Source organism: Astyanax mexicanus, chromosome 11 (assembly GCF_023375975.1).
Source record: "Astyanax mexicanus isolate ESR-SI-001 chromosome 11, AstMex3_surface, whole genome shotgun sequence".
NCBI lineage: Eukaryota > Metazoa > Chordata > Actinopteri > Characiformes > Acestrorhamphidae > Astyanax > Astyanax mexicanus.
This window is the reverse complement of record NC_064418.1, coordinates 33,194,961-33,216,545: the sequence shown is the minus strand read 5'-3', so window position 1 is coordinate 33,216,545 and position 21,585 is coordinate 33,194,961. Positions and strand designations below refer to the sequence as shown.

Genomic DNA, 21,585 nt, shown 5'->3' with positions numbered 1-21,585 from the left:
TTCACAAAATTGCATGGGTGGTTTTGCATATTTTGCTTGAAACTTACAAAATCGACCTAGAGCACATTTTAGCACAAGATAGCAAAGAGCAACCATCGCTCTTAAACTAAACACTGACATGCCAAAAGTCATAGAATAACTGAATGTAAATTGATCATAAAGTGGTACCTCGGAAAGATGGCTTAGGAATACCCACACCTGTATAAGTTGTGCAACAGGAGAGCGGCCTGGGGCCCCCAGAGGACTGGTTATGAATTGAATTTATATTCGGAGCCGCACTCTGTCTGAACTCAATTCCACGTGCTGCGAAAGAGACGAGGCGTGGCGCACTTTGCCTCAATCTTGGTCAAACAACTATATAACATTTTATGTAAAGATGGTGGTTATAGTGTTTAATACCACTGTTTTGTTGTTTGGACTTCACTTGACACAATGTTGTTTATTATAACATTATTAAATCAAAACTGAGGCGCAATGCCATCGTACACTGATATTCTCATGTGTCTCCAGCAGTGAGCTGCATTTTGGAGCACTGGACAAAACTAGTAATGAATTAATATATTTTACTTTCTCAAAATGTGACCTGCTGATGAGAAATAAATGCTTCATCGCGGTTTCGCTTTATCGCGGGCGGGTTTTAGGAGCGGAGCTGAGATCCGCTCGGTTAGGGTCGGTTTCGCTTCATCGCGGGAGATTTTGGGTGCGGAGCGGAGAGGAGGCGACCCAGGTCTAGTCTAGCCTAGCCTAGCCTAGCCTAGCCTATCTGGCTACGTGCCTGTATGATTGCGTCATCACACACTGACGTAGCCTGGCTATGTTCAGGGCTGCAGTGAACTGACGCCGCTAAAAAACGCCTGTCTGTAAATAATACATATCGATATCTCACAAAAATGATATCACCGTTATTGAAACATTTCTTATCGCGATAAATACCGATATCGAAATATTGTCCAGGCCTAATACCTTTATAGGTTTACTGTGTATTTCACTGCTGGTTTTACTGGGAGTCAAATTAAAGAACTGACAGACAGTGCAGCTGAAAAAGAGGTGCGCAAGCGAGGTGGCATTGTGCTTTCATGTTTTTCAAAAAAAAATAAAATGTCAGATAAAAATATAATTATTAGTAACAATCACTGTGCACACTTTTGAAGTATATTTTAATTTATACTTACTATGCAATTTGCACTTTCTTATTTCTTGTTATGGAAAGTGGTGGGGGTTTTTTTCTGGCTAAAATTGTCCATTCTAACAGAAATCACATCCTTGTTCTGTGCTGGAGGTCCTACACGCATGTCCCACAGACTACTGGTATACCAATTTTTGTCCCATGACTATTGGCATGTCAGTGTATAGACAATATTTAACTAGATGTAGCTCTATGTTTTAAAGTATCCCTCAGGAGTCTGGCAAATTACCAGTAGATGGTGTCAAAGCAAAGAATCATCTTAGACATTAGGTATTACTTTCATGTGCCATGATGGGAAAGCAGGGAGGAAAAAAAAATGAAATAATATCTCTTTCAGGGCCTCAGAAATGCAAATCAGTAGTGTAGCTTCATTACAGTGCCTATGTGGGATACTCATTAGGTGGGTTAGCTGGGGGGCATCTGTACCCTTTCATCCTGTTGGGCTTCTCGTCTTTTGACGCTGCTCCTCACAGACACCTCAGATGAGTTTGACACTTCCTGTGTGATAGAGGACATGGTTTCATCAGCTGAGGAAGAAGTACAAGCAAGGCGTACATGAAAGACCTACACCCTCCTCAAGTAGTCATGGTTTTTGATCATTAATCATGCTGTCTTGACGTGATATTTACTTATTTACAGTAAATATTATGGGCAAAAAATTAAGACACTTGCTTATTATTTTTGTGTTCTGAAATGAAGGGTATTAAAACAAGAGTTCATCCTGCGTTTTTAGAGTATTTGTCTTTTACTTTCTAGGTAAGTCTTTCTATTACAGATACTATAGATTAGGGGTGTCCAAACTTTTTTTGTTGGGGGCTAGAAGGAGAAATATATTTGAAGTCACGGGCCACAGACTCTGTAATAAAACAAATAATGAAATATACCACTTTAAAAAATACATTTTCATTTTTTACACACCATTTTACTTGACTTACTATCTTTATCTATCTTTGACAGTGTTGTGTAAAATAATATTTTTCAAATTGATGTTTCATTTCATGATGTATCTTAATATTAAACTCCTTAATTACGGCAACTCTTTTGGACTCTTTTGCCCATTTTCTGCGCTACAACTGCGCGCCCTCTCCGCTTTTAGACTCTTTGGCCCGTTTTTCTGCGCTACAACTGCGCGCCCTCTCCGCTTTTAGACTCTTTGGCCCGTGTTTCTGCGCTACAACTGCGCACCCTCTCCACTTTTAGACTCTTTGGCATGTTTTTCTGCGCTATAACTGCGCACCCTCTCCGCTTTTAGACTCTTTGGCCCGTTTTTCTGCGCTATAACTGCGCACCCTCTCCACTTTTAGACTCTTTGGCCCGATTTTCTGCGCTACAACTGCGCACTCTCTCCGCTTTTAGACTCTTTGGCCCGTTTCTGACACCTAGCGTTCAAACTTTGAATCTCACATTATAAAAACCTGCTTAACAGCGGGCCAACTTTCATTCTATTTCTAAAATACCTTGCAGGCCACTCCAAAGAAGGAAACTGGCCACATGCTCCATAGCTCTAGGCAAGGCTTAGTATTTGGCATATGCCAATTGGATTGGGATTATTTTCTCCAGATGTTCCAGATTATATTCTGTTGACAAAACTTCTCTACAGGCACTAGACAAAAAGTGTGTGTGCATTTCAAAGGCGTAGGAGGGGGTTTGACATTGGGGGAGATGGCACATTTGCAGTGACTTTGAACAACATTTGCGGAATTATAGTTAATCACAAAGAAAAACTAAATATTTATTTTCTTTACTTCCGTTTATTATTAGTTAAATCGAACCAAAGGTGACTTTACAACCTAAACATGTTACTCCACATTACATTCACTGTTAGAAAAAATTATGCTTGCCATTATCATTATGTATTGGCATGTCAATTATGTTGTATATTTACATTTTCCCCACTCTTTAAAAAAAAAAAAAAAACTCAGTAATGTTGAATCCTATGTTTTTATTTTTTTTCTACTGACAGCACTTCTTACCATGGTGTCCTTTTATTGAAAGAATGTAACTTGCCCTCTCTGCAGCACGCATGCACACTCTTCTTGCAGAGATAATTGCTTTAGCTAACTTTAATTAGAAACTCTGCTCCTGAGAGGGGGTGCTTTTCATGCCGGGGGTGCAGATTTCTGAGCACTTTCAAAATAAATATAAATAATTATTTTTTTTTTTCAACAATTTCTGCTCTATCATCCACCTATTTCTGATATTCTTCCCCCCTGGTTCCTACGCCAATGGTGCATTTGCACATCTCTGTCAACATTGGAAGCTCAAATAGTGTTCTTCTGTAGTACCATTATTCTCTCTCCTTCTCTCTTTCTCTCTCTCTCTCTTTCTCTCAGTAAAACAGTACACTCATACACTTCACTCATATGAAAAGTAACTCCTACTTTGTCATTTGAAGCCAGATTAATGAATGTTCAAATACTGTGCATCATCAAGAACAGTGGAGAAGACCCTTTAATAATGAGAGGCCTACTGCAGTGACATCATGCAAATGTGAATGAATTAGTGATGCTCACTGATTCTGAATCAAGCCTACACAGCTGGCACCAGAATACATTTTTCTTTCAGTTTTTTCAGTCATATCTGTATTTTAACATTTTAAAATCTGAAAAATTGAATCACAGCAGTGTACTGTCAATTGCTGAGTCCCTATGATGAAGCACAAGCTGCTGAAGTTCCACTGAAGTACACGCACTGAAGTATGCAGCTTTTCTTCTTCAACCCTTTGCAAACAGAGAGAACTTTACAAACATATGTCAGGCTGAAGAAATGCAGACATTTCAGGCTGAAATCCCACAGCACTTTGGCTCCTATAGTTGGGTTTGTAAAATAATGGAAGTGAGAGCAGCTCTCCAGCCCTCTCCTCTCGTTCTGTATTCAGCCTCATCTTTTCTCCGCGGCTGCATCGGTCCCTGCAGGGGGAACGAGGCATGCAGAGAGAGGCGCTGGTATGGATGGATGGGCTGGATTGGATTTGGATTGGCAGGCTAGGATTATACAGGCTTTGGCTCAGATGAATCTGCTTTTCTATTCTTTCTCTCACTGCTAGTCATCTGCTCTTCGTGCAGGTACTGTGTGCATGCTGTTAGCATTTGTGAATGCTAAAGATCTGCTGGAATCTGTGTATAAAGAGATGCTGTTAGAGTGAGATAATCTAAACAGACTTCATTCTAGAGGAATTTTGATGTGGTGTGCATTCGAGTTAGGGTTTTTTTTTAGCAAAATACTGTCTATATATGTATATATATATATATATATATATATATATATATATATATATATATATATATATATATATATATAATATATATATATATATATATATATATATATATATATATATATATATATATATATATATATATATATATATATATTAATTTTAAGAATTTAGGCTACACAGAAATAATGTTTTACCAGCTTAATCACCTATTATTTGTTTATTTCTTTATGTTCATGCCACCACCCTGCCATGAAAAGCTTACAGCAGGGTGGGAAATGACAGGGGGAACCATTTTAGCTAAAATTCGCATTGGATGAAAACATTTGTTTATTTAGTGTTGCAAACATTTTGAATTTTCAATGAAGATTTTGCTGTTTCAAATGTGTTTATATTCTCTTAAATTATTTTAATTACCTTGATATTTTACTACAACAGTGTGGACAATTTAAGCTTCAGCTAAATATGTAGACAAAATTATAAGTAGTAACAAATAAGTAACAAAACTGTAATAGTTTCAAAGTGAAACAAGCCCTGGATGTAAATCTACACCTATTTCTCTACTGAAAACTGTTTATTTGGGTGAGTGAAGTGCTTCCGTTTATTTACAATAAGCTCATATTTCCAGTATTTTAGCTTGGTTAGCAGCAGCGCTAGCAACGGTTAGCAGCAGCACTTGCTGCAGTAAGCAGCAGTTAGCGCTAGCGCTAGTACACTGAGCAACCCTGAGTTTTCCAGTAAGCCAGAGTGCTGTCAGTTTTTTTGGGTTCATCCCACGTAGCTTGTTGTTTAAACATGGTAAACACGCAGACTACAGTGTGATATACTCACTTCTGCATGGCAAAGGGCTAATGCTGAGGTTAGCTGCTAATGCTAATACTGCTTGAGTCTCGGTGCTGGAGTAACTTCACTGAAACACCTTTATAATGCTGTACTTCACCTTAGTGGCTTTACTGCTCCTTACAACCCGACTGGTAAAATTCATACATGAGACATACTGTAGATTTTTGTCAAATTAAAAGATTTTAAGTGCACCTTCTTACCGAAAAATGCAGTAATTTTTTTCAGTGTCTTTAGTTCCTTAATATTAAAGGATATAAAGGTTCTGGGAAATCTTGGGCCTGTTTTAATATAATATTTTTATGAAAATATCTACATTATTAAAAGCTGTAACTATATATTTATTATTACAAAATAAATGTGTTGTTTAATCACTTAAAATAATAATTCAGGGTAACCTGTTAGGTGGTCAAAAAGGCACGTAATATTGATATTGACGCCTCTATTACCTGAACAGAGTTTACATATAAACATGCAGCTGCACACGAATTACCTGCACAGATCTGTGTGAGTAGTGGAACTGTGTGGCTGTGTGTGTGGACGAACGCTCTTCACTCTCAAACTGTCTCCGAATGCTGGCCAGTCCTCCAGGCAGAGAGCATACCTCAGCTTCCTCCAGGACCTAATGAAGAAGAGCGAGAGTCACATCAGCTCTGACACCTCAGCTCAACTCATGAGTCATGTTTTTAAGAGGGTCACAACATTCTAGTGCAGGTGTGAACGTGTGAAAACACTCATTTCCTCTCGTCCATTACATCTCTTCTCTCATTTCATAACACTGCATTTCACTGATCTGTTTTTCTGTACTGTGCCACACACACATACACACACATATACACACATGTTATTCACCAGAGCAGTAAGCTGACAAATCAAGGACATGAAAGCACACGTTAAATCCTCAACCCCAAATAAGTATTACAGTGTACTGTATAATTCATAAGGGAAACCAAATAATTTATAGTAGTTATTTAATCATTTATAATAGTTAAATACCAAATAAGTTATAGTACTTGATAAATAACTTATTGTGCTAGTTACATGAATAGATGGTTGTAGCACATTATTAAATATAAATTATTTTAAGTAAATAGGAAATGATTCATAGTGGACACTAAACAATTCATAATGGATACTGAAAAATCATAGCAGTTACTGAATCATTCATAAAAATGAATAATTCATAATGCATTCCTGATAACTAAAAAAAAGAACACTTAATAATTCAGAATTAATACTTGATAATCACATGCGAACACAGAATAATTCATTATAGATTCTGAATAAATAAAGGGGAACACTAAATAATTCATATCGAATACCTAATATTTACAGACGAAAGGGACAATTAATAATTCATATTGGATACTGAATAATTCATAATGGATACTGAATAATTGATCATAAACAATAAAAAATTCATAATGGGTACTGAATAATTTATAGCAGTTACTGAATAATTTATTGTGGACACTAAATAATGTACACTCTGTATTAAATAATTCTGAGTAGTTACTCAACAGTTCACAGTGGACACTGAAATAATTCATTATTGATATTGAAATCTTCATAGCAGGTACTGAATAATTTTTATTTTACTATATAATATAGAGAGATATCATTTATATCAGTGAATAATTAAAAGTATATAATGAATAATTCACAACTGATACATAATGATTAATAGCAGTTACTAAATGACTGATTGTGGACACTGAAAACTTCATAGCAGGTACTGAATAATTGATTGTGGATAGTAAATTATATACACTCTGTATTAAATAATTCAAAGTAGTTACTCAATAGTTGACAGTGGACACTGACTAATTTATTATGGATACTAAAATCTTCAAGGCAGGTACTGAATAATGTATATTTAATTATATAAAATATTTATAATTTATATTAGTGAATAATTAGTGTACATATGATTATTAGTAGTTGCTGAATAATTAATTGTGGATACTGAAAACTACATATCAGGTTCTGAATTATTCATTGGGGGTACACATTTTTTATTGTTGTTACTAAATAATACATAGTTGTTATGGCATAAAAATCACAGTAATCACTAAATAAGGATGTAAACTTAAGGATTGAAGGGTAATGAAGATCAGTGTAAGGAGTCGCCTGTAGGTGGCAGAAGTGCTATCTACTAACACTATTTAGCATGACCTCTCAGGGCAGTGGAGGGAGAGAGGGGTGTTATGTTTCTGTAGAGGTGTTGAACTTGTGCTGGTCAGCCATCATCACATTCCACTCCCAAACTGTGACAAAGCCATCAGCCCCAACCAAAACAGTGACATCATGGTACACATCCTCAGTGCCCTGAGTGTGCGTGGTGAGTCTGTGGACTGGTGGCCTTCAGGCGCTACAGCACACTGCCCAGACTCCTGTCTCTGGAACAGCACAGGCAAATCACAACACAGCCAAATGAATTTGCCCAAAAGGGGAAAACATTATACTGCACACAGTGTGTCTGCCAACAACTACACATTAACAAATGTGTTGGGATTGTGGCCATGATCAGAGGGAAGGAAGATGAAACCTTTTATCTGCATAATACACTGCCTTTCAGTTCTATCATCCAGGTTCTTTTTACTGATTTTTTCCCCCCCTCTCTCTCTCTCTCTTGCTCTATCTCTCTCTCTTTTCTCGCTCTCTCTACTTTAGCAAAGGTGAAATCAAAAACACTTCAGTTTCCTTTGTTAATGGATTTGCAAAGGCATCAATTACTGCTTGAATCAATGAGCTGGAAATCGTACCTAAATTTGAGAACAAATGGAAGGAAATAATAGCCTTTTAACACACTATAAATGCAGGACGTGAAAAACCTACATTACTGACCATGCTTTATAATCCACTTTGAATGAAACTGCTAAATTAGCAGATTCGTGAGCAGATTAAATATCTCCCCATCCTGTGTTGTATGTATGCCAGTCTGTTAACAATGCAGTACACACTACTGATGCCATACGGATTTGCAGTAGCGGTCGTTTTCACTGGGCTCAACTGTATCAGCAATTTTAGTCTCTGTGTGTTGAAAGAGTTTCTTTCTATTATCTCAGGGTCTTGTTTGTATTGATGTGTGCTCCTCAGATCATATAGGAGCACTTTGCAACTCTATAATTACAGCTGTACTTAATCTAATTCTCTACTTACTCTATAATTCTCCTTTTACCCTGTTCAATAGGCAGGACTCCAGAGGACCATCAAAGAACAGGTAGTATTTGGAGCAGGTAGTATCATTCTGAGCATTTCATTGACACTGAATGACACTCAATTAGTACTGCTTGATTTTTTTAGACCTTTTGTCCAATTAATCTCCACTCTTTTAGACCTTTCTTCAGTAGTTGGTCCATGTTAAAGATGTTACGTCAGAGACAGTTGCTCATCTGTTGCTGCAAAGTTTGTGTTGGTCGTCCTCTACGAGTCCTTCAACAGTGCACAATATAAGCTTTCCACAGGTTACTTTCCACAGTCTATACAGTGTCCAAATTATATTTCTGTTTGGAGTATTATTCGCAGTCCAACTGTGACGCTGTGGTGTTTAAAAACTCCAGCAGCACTGCTGTGTCTTATCCACATATACCAGCACAACATACACTAACACATTGTAACACTGCAGTGCTGAATATGTGCCCACCATCCAAATAATACCTGCTTTGTGGGGTCCTGACCATTAAAGAACAGGACAAAATTAGGATAATAAAGTGTGCAGAGCCCCTTTACATATATTAGTTTATGTTTTTTTTTATGTCTTAAGCCCTTTCTTTACGGGATTAGTTTCTCAGAGGGTCCCGGGATAGTTTTCTCTTTTATTGGGGGGGATCCTCTGTGATTTTATTCCTGTCCAGAACAACCATGTATTTGTTTTTCTCAGACATCTCTGAAAAACAATTACAGACTGAAATACCTACTGTTTTTCACTGAACTCCGTGGTCCTTCTGTGCTTTTAGTTATGTTTGGATGCACATATCTGAGTTTCGTATTTAATAAAATAGCTATTTGTCCACTGCCACGCACTTTGATTACACTTTGGGCGCATGTTTCACTTTGGGATGCACGTAAACACAACAGAGAGTGGAAATGGAGGAGCTACTGGACACGATGTCATGTGACCAAAAAAAAGCCGAAAAACTCACTGGTCCTCCTGTTTTTTTATTGCAGTCCGTATGCAAGAGTTTTATCACTGAGTAGAAGTGTGAAATATTTTTCACAGGCTGTTTGTTCCCCCTGAGAATCTAATGCCGTCCAGATAGGGCTTTAATGTGCTTATATAAGTGTAAATTAACCTACCCCGCTGGAGAAGCCTGATGCGTCCTGCTTGGAGACTGCTGCCTGGTACATGGCCATGCGTTTTTTTAGAGGGATGGGTTCAGAGTGAGACCCGCTCCCCTGCTGCTCTGTCACCTCGCGATTACCAGGCCCGGACACCACCACCACTGCTCTGCCCGCAACTGCACACACAGAATAACAAGCAATTACACACCTTAATTGAGAGAGACCACTCTGAGACAATGAGCTCTTTATCACAAAGGAATTAAGACATTTAACAATGTTTTTTTATATGAACTTTTAGTCCTGTGATGTTTTCCACTTTCCTCTTCACTGCATCGGTTTAATGATGGTGATGAGGTCTCAGTTCTCAACCCTCATCCTGCTGCAGAGCTTTGAAAAACAACCCCCTTCAATTTTCCACAGTGGACATGTTTTTAAGTAGAGAAATTAAGACATAGAAAGAGAGAGAGCGAGAGAGAGACTGCAGATGGCACAAGGAACTAATAATATGAAAACTAGACTATAATGATGTTTAAACAACAATCACCTAGGCTCATTAAAAGTTTAATTGTGTTATTTGTTAAGGAAAAAAAATCTCAAAGTGGAAAACTCATTCCACATGAAATAACATCCTGCTAATGACCCCACGATACAGTTATATAACTATATATTCCTGCACATACAGAAATGTGTGAGCGGTTAAATTGCATAAGCATTTGTCGGGAACAGAAGCAACTTTCTTTTAATCCTTTGAGGTGTTCACTGTGAGAACCTGCTGTTTTTTCCTCCTAGTTTCTCTTTCTCATTTAGCCCTTTGTAATTGTGTGTAAAGAGAAAAGTTTCAACATTTTTCTGGGGCCAGCACACAGAAACTGCAAAACTGATGTTTTAAGCAGCTCAGTGGACATTTCGCTTGCTTATTTGCTGATATTTTTGAGCCTATATACCAGATCTGGGCATTTTTCAGCCTGGGGGCTACAATTGACCCTTTGCCTTTCCATATCTGCCACTAAAATTTAACTGGACTTTACTGCACTTGTTTAAGCCTTAAAGCTAAATTTCTCTTACTGAACAAAAAAAAAAGAACTGAAAACAGTAAATGAGGTAATTCATCTACAAAATTAATAATAATAGTACTTATTGTATGTTTTAAGTGATTTTAATCCTGATTTTTACTGCAAACACATTTTGAATGTTGGTTACATATTGCAATAATATTGTTTTTTTGTTTTTTTTTACTATGTCTGCTTCACAATTTTTATTGACAACTACTTTTACCAGAAATATCTGATGAAAACCACATAATTACTCCATTTTTAACAGGATAAAATTAAGGTGAATCTGTTGTCCCAGCCTCCAAAACATTCCCAGTACATCATGTGGACCCTTGGGATTAATTGGAATTAATTGCCCACCCCTGCTCCCCATCTTATATGGTACCCAAGCAAGGAAAACTTTCTCTGATATAGCCAATGATAGTCAACTTCACTTCAGAAATGACCTTACATTTAAAAAATCACAACCCAACTCTGGTTTAGTTTAATGGTTTATAATTTGTTCATATCAGTAAATCTGACATTTTGAAAGCCATACTCTATGCATGCCTAAGTGTCAAGAGTCAATACAGTCATACAGTGTTATTATACCATACAAGGAGCCCATATTCTTGGAGTTAAACTGGGATACTGGACGTTATATCTTTATGCGTTAATCAAAGGTCACTGTTTTGGGAGTAAGGCTCAATGATGTTTACATGGGCAGTAGTCCAGTGATTCCTCACCCCTGCACCATAGTGTGAAGAGGCTAAAAGGAGACCAGGCTAGACCACAGACTGTTCACTAGCCATGCCTTACCGGATCACCAGCTACCTCTGCGCTGTTTGAACATGAGGTCACTCTGATACTCTATACAGACTATACATAGCCTGTGAGACCTGCATACAGGATGGTGCCATTCAAATCAATTACGCACATGTACGCGTCTAACTGGCAGCCCAATTAAACACGGAAGAATATGGATTTATGTTTCACCGCCAATCGTAAAACATCGTTAAGATAATGAGCTACCAGCGCCCCAGACATTCCATACCAGCGATGATGAACACACACACACATACTTACATACACACACAAACAGTAGAGAGTTCTCATTACCTGAGCGGAGGAAACACTGAGCGTCTAAGCACTGAACACCCCGCCAGACTGTCTTTTTATGCTTCCTCTTTCATTATTGCAAAAAGCGTGCAAAAAGAAAAACGCCCCATTTGCACTAATGTGAACAATATCACGAACCAACTGGCCTGACTTACCACATAATGAACGTGTCAATAAACATCATTTGTTTGTGATCTGTCGCAGCTATAAACCTCAGCACAATACTACACTTCATGCAGTTCTATTCTAATTGCTCTAAGTAATGGTCCTGTTTATTACTGAGCACAATCTATGTTCATCATTGATCCTGTGTAAACATGTTTCAGTCCTCATGCAGTTTTTTCCCCTCTTCAAACAGCTCTGGAAATCTTGAAAGCGAGCAGCCAAGCACCGAAATAGAACACTCAACTGCCATAACAAGAAATAACGACCCTAATTAAAATAAATCACTGTGGCATGGGCGTGAAAACAAATATTTTAATATTTTAGACAGCGCCGCTCTCGTTTGCAGAGTGGGGGGAACAAGAATGGATGGCAGGGCTGTCAGCAAGATACGCGCAAAAAAAAAAAAAAAACCCTCTAATGAAAATGTTCAAATGATACCTAACCATTACTAATGACGTGTTAAAAGCAATGCGTAATTAGCTTGTTCTAGTATTGATAATTATGTTGCCACAGGAAAATTTTTGTACTTCTTAAGAGGCAGCTCTTTTTTGTCTGTATACACACACCCCCCCACACTCACACACATGCACAAATATATTGTTTTGCATATGATAAATTAAAGCCTGACTGGATATTGACTATGTGCATTTAAATCTACTGATCTACTGGTAATGTAATACAGTACCAGTCAAAAGTTTGGTGCACCATTCCACAATTCAGTGGGCTCTCATTATTTTAAACATTTATGCATTTTAGATTAATACTAGAGTCATCCATTCTATGAAGAACAATTTTTTAAGCCATGGAATTATTGAGTAAACAGAAAAAAATGTCAGCCAAACCAGAATATGTTTTATATTTTAGATTCTTCAAAGTAGAATTTTGCTTAGAATACAGCTTTGAACATCTCGGTATTTTCTTAGTCAGCTTTATGAGGTAGAGTCACCTGGAATGGCTTTCAGTTAACAGCTGTGCTGAACTTGTCAAGAGTTAATTACTTGAATTCCTTGTCCTCTTAATAAAATCAGTTGTAAAGTTGTGAAGAAGAAGAGTTGGTATACAGCGAATAACCATATTTTTGAGTAATGTTTTAATGTTCTAATAATGTTCTAAGAACTACGTAACTTAATAGAGACAAAAATTACTTTAGAAAATGAATTTGGAAGTATCCTTAAGTGCAGTCACAAACACCATCAAAATGTTATGATGAAACTGGCTCTCATCAGGACCACCAGGACACGTTTATGTTTACTACATGATTCCTTATGTGTTCCTTCATAGTCTGGATGACTTCAGTTTTCATTTACAATGTAGGGAAATAAATGAAAAATAAACATTGAATGCGAGAATGTGTGTCCATACTTTAGACAGTAAGGCATGCACTTGCTTACTGCATGAGCAGCATAAATGTATAAATGAAAACTTTAACATAATAATAAATATTAAATCTCATTATAAATCGTATTTAATTATGTGTCCTGTCCAAATCATTCATGACAACAAATCAAAGGTTACGTCTTGACAGGAGTATACTTCTTATTTTGTATACAGTATTGTACAATAGTGCAATATACAGTGGCTGTGTGTGTGTATATGTGTGTGTTTGTGATGTTTGTGTAATGGAAAACACCAATCACTACCTGCCAGTGAACCCCACAACATGGTTCAATTCCTGGTCTGGGTGACCATACTGCACTACACCAGTAGAAGTCCAAGAAAATAAGCCATTACGTTGCTGTGGTTTAGAGTGCCAGCTAAACACCATAACTGTAAAAATGTACATGAGGAGCACTTCAGGATTCAGCGATTATGCTTTATCGTTAAATATCAAAATATCAAACGCTACCTCTCTTTAGAATGCACTAGGCCTCCCTCCGTGCACAATATTGTTTTGGTATTCATATTTTCTTTTTAAGCAGCAAGCGGCAATTGCAAACGGGTTACATCACGCTCGCGCTGCGTGACATAAATAAGGTCTTGAAGAGTCTTTGAAAATAGCACTCTAAAGTCAGCACACAATTCTTAAATACAGACTGTGCAGCGCCTCAATCACATGATATGGGGGTCAGGAGTCTCGTTGGTAGAATATGGCCTCCCAGGCAGCAAACCCGGCTCTGACCCTATTTTAGCCCCGCTGGAATGGGGAGCATGTTAGTGTGAACCAATCAAGCTGTCAAGAGGAGCGAGCCTAGGCCAGAGCCTTCCCTGAAATAAGCGCGGTTACTGCGGCCTGCATGTCTCAAGTACCTTCTACCTTCTAATGCTACCGTGTGTCTTTTTAGGCTTTGAGACTGAAGCGTTTTTGCTGAGTTCCTCAATAAAAGAATAATAAGCTTGCTGTGTGATGGTGGTGGGTTGTTTTTTTGAGCACACAACAGTGCTCATGGTGTTCCAGAACGGCTAACATGTAAGTGGGTGTAAGGACTGATGGGTTGGGATGTGTCAGTGGTTGTGGGCTATCTTGTGACGAGTTATGTTCAGTTGAGAGCTCGCATGACAGGAAAGTGAAGTAATGTAGGCGCCACGTATCTGCAAAAATAAATCAAACTTATTTTAAACCAGTTTGGCCAGAAGGGTCGGGTTTCCGAGGGAGAACAGCAGCAAGAGACTAAAAGAGAGGTTAAAACTGAAAGTTCAGGGTGCTGCTTCAACTGAAATCTCTTTTTAAACATTAAATATTTATGATTTAACTAGAACTAATGAAATTCCAATTGAGTATGTGGACAGAGATTGAGCAAAAATACAGCTTCTTGAAAATTCAATTTTGTGAAAAATCAGCACATTCAGGTTGTTCAAAATTTTCTAAATTACAATAAAGGCCAAACCAGTGACACAATCAATACATAGAAATAAACATTTAAAATCTAAGATTTACCGTAAGTCTCAGGCTTTAACCACTTTAAATACTATAACACGTGATGTACCTGAAAACGTCAGATCAACCCTAAATCATGCTGCCCTTTTCCACAGTATGAATAACACATTCCACTATTCACCTCTACACTGTGCTCAAGAAATCCATGGCATGGGCTTATCTCCTTTAACAAGGCATAAATATTTAATTTGAGAGTCTCTTAGTGGTAAAACACAAAGCTGTACTATGCAGCACACTGATTTAAACCTAGTCCTAGACTATACAGGTTGTTCAATGAAATATGACTAAGACTAGACCTTTTTTAAAATTTCCAGTGAGCACGAAAAAAGATAATTATACAATGTTTGTAGGGTCCAGCAAACAGCTAAGTTTTGGTCACAAAATAGGACAGTATAGTGTCCCAGAAATAATTGCAAGATTTCAGATCACGAAATGCACATTTATGAATGCACAATCTAAGGCCAAAAGCAAACAAAAGTATATGACAAGCATGCAAATATACACAAAAGATAATATTGAGGTCAGCAAAAATTATCATATAAGGCAATGGCCTAATATTCAAAACATGAAATGAATGAATAATAAAACTGTTGGACAAAAAAACTTGCATTTCTTTTTTCTTTTTTTTTTTTCAACTTTTTGATATAATGTGTATATGCCACTTCTTTCCATTGTGTTAAAATTTCATAATTAAAACATTTACTGTATTTGTAATAATTATTTTTTTTCATGGGCATTCATTAATAATTAAAGAATTAAAGACCCAAACTGTTTCTTCTGTAAAAAAAATGCCACTTTTTAAATGCAAGGTTTTTGTCCAACAATAAAAAATACAAGGAATCCAAGGAAGTGTTTTAACAGAGTGTTAGAAGTGCATCCTCAGCATTCCTTTATCTACTGAAAAACCTGCAAACTTCTTCTCTCTCACAGAGCACTAGGAAATAGAGCAATGTATCAGCTCCCACCGGACCTCCCGGACCACAGGAGGCGCCTCAATCAATAATCACTTTGCTTAATAACATGACTTCTGCTCCCAACAGCCGCAACAAAGTGCTACCTGTGTGTGTCACCCTGGAAGTAAAAACAAAGCTCCCATAATTGCCTATTACACCATTCGATATCAAGCGCACGCAGAGCGTTTACTGGGAGGAACCCGACTCACCGGCGTTGTTCAGCTCTAGCTCTAATGGAGGAGGGAGAGGTGTGATAGAACTCCACAGTTTGGACCAGTAGAGCTCGGCCTGGCCTGCAGGTTGCCTGATGTGCCAGCAGTCCTGACAGTCCTCCCGTGGTGGTGTGGTGGTGGAGACCAGCTCCTCCAGCAGCCTCACTATGCTAACCGGACACTGAGGGACAGCTGGTTTTATTTCCAAGCCCTCCTCTCCTCTCCCTGCCCTCCCTGTCCTACGTACCCCCATCAGGCTTTTTTTAGAGCCTTTCAATGCCTCCCATGTTGAGTTCCAGAAATCAGCGTGCCTGGATTTCCTGAGGACTTAAAGGCCCTCCCTCTGTGTAATAAATCAACATAGAAATGCAATAGAAATATTTTACATTGACTTCCAATAAAAAAGTTAGGAAGATTTTTTTCTCTTCTTGTATAATCTAAGCAAATTTAGAGTCCATTGTCTACTGAAAAGGTTCAGTGCCAAAAATTCAATTGATTTTTGTTTTTTACTTTAATAAATCATCACAGAAATGATGTAAAATGTCTTGTAATAAAATATTTTACTTCTCTTAAAGTTTGTGGATGTTTTTTTCATCTTCCTGAGACATTGCTGTTGTCTTGATGGCAATTCAAAATTAGAAACCCTTTCTTTTGTTGATAAATCATCATAGAAATGCTCCAAAATGTCTTGAAATAAAATATTTAACTTCTAATAAAGGTTGTGGATGTGTTTTATCTTTCTGTGACATTGCTGTTGTCTTGATGGCAACACATTTTAGAAATGGTCTAAAATGTCTTGTAATGGAATATTTTACTCACTGTTAAGAGGGTTTTTTCTCAACATACGATTCTTGAGATACAAATTTCTGTCCAACAGCAATGATACAAGGAATCCAAGTGAATTTTTAGTGTGTATCTACTAAAAAAACATTTCATGTCCCTGGACATCTTAAAAAAAATCAAACTCTCCTTTTCTGTAAAAAATAATTTAAAAATGTTCTAAAATTACTTTAAAAAATGTATTGACTTCCTTTAAAAAAGAGAGTTTTTTTCTTCCTGTAAAGTAGCCGTTTTGGAGGTTTTTGACCGACAGCAATGATACAAGTAATCAGAATTACTTTACGTAATTTAAGTGTTAGAAGTGCTTCCTCATTCTTTAGCTAACTTTCAATTAGTTTCCACATTAAGTTACAGAAATCCATGTCTCTGTGTAGAGGTGGGAATCAAAGGGCATCTCACGATACCATATTTTCACGATACGTTACTCATGATAAAGATGATATAACTATTCTGTAATTCTGCGATACTCTGTATATCACAAGACAATTATCTATCATACATCATCATATATCATCATCATAAAGATAAGACAATCATACACACCATACTTGTGCTGGGCACGGATGGAATTTGGCCACCACCATTAACCCTACACTATACTACACACATACACACTAGTGAGCACACTCAGAAGAAACGCACACAGTGATTTTGTGAGAACACATGCCCGGAGCGGTGGGCAGTCTTCACTGCAGCGCCTGGGTGCAGTAAAGGTTTAGGGTCCTTAACCTTCACTGCTCACTGCTTTAGTACTCCAATACTCCAAAATAAGCAAATACCAGGAATTATGGATTTATTTATATTTTTAGTTTAACAGAATTTGACAGCAAATGTTCTTTTACACAGCTTTTACCTATTCATTTGATTAGCGCCACCATGTGTGGAGGAATTAAGCAGTAATTTTAATAAGTCTAATTGGGTGGCGAGTCTTTGGGAGTTTAGAGCACCTATATTTCAATAAACATGTTGATATTTGGGGGAGCAGAGTGGTCCTAGCATTTTCTAGTCCTAATGAGCAGGATCAGTAATTGGCTGTGTAAATTGGGGAGAACAATTGGATAAAAATAAGAAAAAATGAAAAAACTCAATATTTGTTTCCACCTATGAATACAATATGTTTGAAACAATACAATATATTGCAATATCCATATACTGTATTGTCTTACCCTTATTCCTGAGGCTCTCACTTTTTCTAATAAATCATTATTCTATATCTCAACATTAAGCTAAGACCTCAATGCTGAAAAGAAGACCCAAAATATGTGTGTGATTCACTGAGGACCCAGACTTTGCAACTCTGTACTTCAAAATACCAAAACAGGTCAAAGCTATGAATTATTAATCTCCCAAAGACAGTATATGTCACTTTGAAGGAACATCAGAAGGGGTTCAGTGAAGTTTTCTACTCATACATTTTCTTTGTACAAAAGATAAAATATTAAAACTTGACTAAACGGAATAAACTGTATCCTTTATTTCAGTCTCTTCATGTTGATTAAAACTTAAGAACCACGCTAGTATGTCTGGACATTGCTTTTCTCACTCTATTAACACAGCACAGAGTCTGGCTACATCACAAGACTTCTTTTATGTTTGTTTTCAGCACTTTCTATCTCTTTCACCACCAGAGAATAACAGGATAAAGCTGCACAGCCAAAAACACAACTCAGACTCTAACAAGATGCTGGTTAGCAGCACTCTGAGGGACATGCTTGGTGTAGGGTCTCAAAATTGGGTCACTGCTACAATGGAAAGGCCTTTGTAGGTTCAAATAGTGCAGAAGGGACACCTGAGGCACAGAGAGAAAGAAAGAGATAGGGAGAGAATTGGTTGTTCTTTCAGCCTAAGCTGGACGTCAGTGTGCCTATCCTCCTCAGACCCCCAAAAGAGAGGGATGAGCCCAAAAGAGCCAGTCAGTAATGCTGTAGGATCTAGCAGTCTCGCAGAGAGGTAAACGACACCACCTCGCCGCTTCCCAAGCCAGGCTGTCACCTGTGCTCAGAAATAAGCCAGCCGTCTTTCCTCTCCACATCGACAGCAACGCCAGGAAATTCTCAGAGCAAGACGATCCAGCCCCCCGAGTGCCTCCTACTGCCACCTCACAACACCTGCTGCCTCTGAACAACAACAGAGAGCAGGAATGAAAGGAAAAGCATGAAAGACACAAAAGCAGAAGATTAGGCAAAAAGGAGACAGTGAAACAGAATACGGCTGTGTTAAAAAGACAAACAGTGTGCAGTGTGCAGGTAATTGGATACAGACAGATCTGTTTGTTGTGTTGGCAAACAAATAGCTACTGTAAAAACTAATAAGCAAATAAATGAGTTACGCTATTTGTTGCTTCAGCAAGAAAACAACACAAACTCCAATCCAACTAAATTTGAAATAAGATAATGATTTAATATTTCCTGTAGGTGAACCACAGCACTTTTTGTACCTTCTAGCCCATTTTTCACTACGAAACTGTAACTGGAATATGACACATCTGTTTGTTGTTTTGGCTAACAACTTTCATGGAGATGCGGATTTCATTTTCTAGCAGGATTTGGCACCCTGCCCACACTGCAAAAAGTACCAACTGGTCTTATATCATATATATATATATATATATATATATATATATATATATTTTAATGCAGTGTAAAGCGTCTTTGAGTATCCTGAAAAGCGCTATAAAAATAAAATGTATTATTAATAAAAAAATGTATTATTCTAATTTTCCAAGACACTGATTTTTATGTTTTTTTTATTGGTTGTGATAAAATGATAAAAGTCGTCTCCTAGAACCTTTGCTAGATGCTTTAATTTACAAAAAGTGTCACACTTTTTTTATTGGTTATTTTTTTGTCACTTTTTCACATAATGTGAATGGGGCAGATTTTAGTTTCTATAAAATTTCATAAAGAACGAACTAAAAGAAATAATCCAACATCTTTAAACAAAGACCGATTATGAGGTACAAGATTTTTAAACATCATTGAAATTGAGGTTGTTTGAAATATAATGACCGGTAATGAAACAAATAGAATTAAAAGTTTCTCTGGCGAGCTTTTGTTTATATTTCTCCCCTGTCTCTTGGCGTGACTTTAATTTCCGCCCGTTTTTGGGCTACCTATCTCCTTGTAATGGCATTTTTTCCCCAGCTTTGTCCCAATTTACTAGCTGGGACAGTTGTAGTGTATTGAACCGCGTCCCTAATGACACGGGTTCGATCCCATGTGAGGAGCAGTTTGTTTGTTTTTGGGTTTACCTTCTTGGGTGTACCTGCTTTGAGATCAACTGTTCTGCAATTGGGTTTAACAACCCTCTGGGCTGGAGAGCTACTAGTCTGTAGCACTCCATCTCATTACATTTCATTTTCCAAAACTGATTTTTTTTTGGCCATGTAATGCCAAACTTAATTGCTGATCCCTGTTCTATACATTATATGCTGCATGTTAAAGGGAGGTGAGATTTCTTTTTTTCACAGTATATTCCTCCAATTCCCACCAACTATCTAGGGCTCCTCCTTTAACGTGATGCTCCAAGCTGAGGTAAGTGTGATGCTAACCTATGAGTCACATTCAGAAGCTCATGAGTCACATAAAAGAGTCCATGAGTCATGTGACGCAAGCCACCACATCTTTCTTATAACTGCCACTAATGGAGGACAATGCTCACTGTCCGATTCTCTTACATCAACTGATTCTATTACAGCCGGCTTTGGCTGCCAGTGTGAACTTGTCTGAGCTCATAAACACTTATATGATTGCAGCACTTAGGAGCCAAGACCATTTGTAATTGAACAAATTAAAACGATGAGGGAAATTGTCATGTTTATTAGCTGACAGCAAATCTTTTGTAATCAAACGACTGTGAATCTGAGACCCACAACACTTCATAATGTCTCTTTTTTTATGAATATCTTACAGCAGGATGAAAAATGGCCTTTTGTTCTTGAATATTATGGTGAATTTTCTGGGGTTATGCTAGTCTATTTCTTTCTTTGTGGACTTTGATGTATCTATGCCTCTATCCTGAAGAGTGTTCTTGACCTATTCAGCAGTGTTTTGTTTTATAATTGAAATATTGTCTGGTCTCCTGCTGATGTGGTCTTGTTTTTACGGCCGGAGAAAATGTTTGCTTCTGTTATGTGTTAGTTGTTTTTTCTTGTGAAGGAAAGATATGTCTAATGATTTACTCTGAAATGTGCATGCATAAAAAGAGCAGTAATTCCTACATTAAGTCACCCGTGGGAAATGGAAATATCATAAATTAAATCTCTAAAATTATGCATCTGTCTTATTTAAAAATATATATATATATTTGATCTGGGTACAAAGTACAAAGCCCAAAAAAAAATGAGTTGCATCCAGTTAGCTCTGACACCATACCAACAGCCGGCAGCAGAGGCCTAGCCCCTGCCCTGGACAGCCACAACAACCCCCCTCAGTCAGCATCCTCCCCCAGGGTACTCCCAACCAATATGCAGCCTAACATCCTGCATGCTGTCAGCATAATAAAAGCAATAGCTATAGACTACTATTCATTCACAAGCGTGAAATCAATCTGTTTATTCATTTAACATGGATTGGAGGTGTGTTAAATGCTCAATAATAGCGGGACTGTGGAAGGGGCTGTGTGTGTGTGTGTGTGTGTGTGTGTGTGTGTGTGTGTGTCAGCGTGACTTGTACAGTATATAACCTGTAGTTTACTCTAGTGGGAAAAAAGTAGATTAAAGTATACTTAAAGCTCCACTAGGTAGGATTGAGATTTTGTGCTCGTGGGCTCCCCCTACAGTTGTAGAGTGTAATAAATGTTTCAGGCGGATTAGTTTCTCTTTCTCGTTTTCTGGCTTTCACAGACATTTTCGGTCTCTTTCCA

At 37.6% G+C, this 21,585-nt stretch overlaps 1 protein-coding gene across 1 annotated transcript in view; it reads right to left on the bottom strand.

Moving 5' to 3' along the window:
- xirp2b (xin actin binding repeat containing 2b) overlaps positions 1-16,062 on the bottom strand; it is a 31,684-nt gene extending 15,622 nt beyond the window's left edge. Inside the window, exons 1-4 of the mRNA XM_007257992.4 lie at positions 15,880-16,062; positions 9,543-9,703; positions 5,737-5,865; positions 1,613-1,684 (exon numbers count right to left, since the gene is read on the bottom strand). Of these exons, the coding sequence (XP_007258054.3) occupies positions 1,613-1,684; positions 5,737-5,865; positions 9,543-9,599 (258 nt within the window). The 5' untranslated portion in view covers positions 9,600-9,703; positions 15,880-16,062. The remainder of the gene's footprint in view (positions 1-1,612; positions 1,685-5,736; positions 5,866-9,542; positions 9,704-15,879) is intronic.
- Between the last annotated feature and the right edge of the window lie 5,523 nt (positions 16,063-21,585).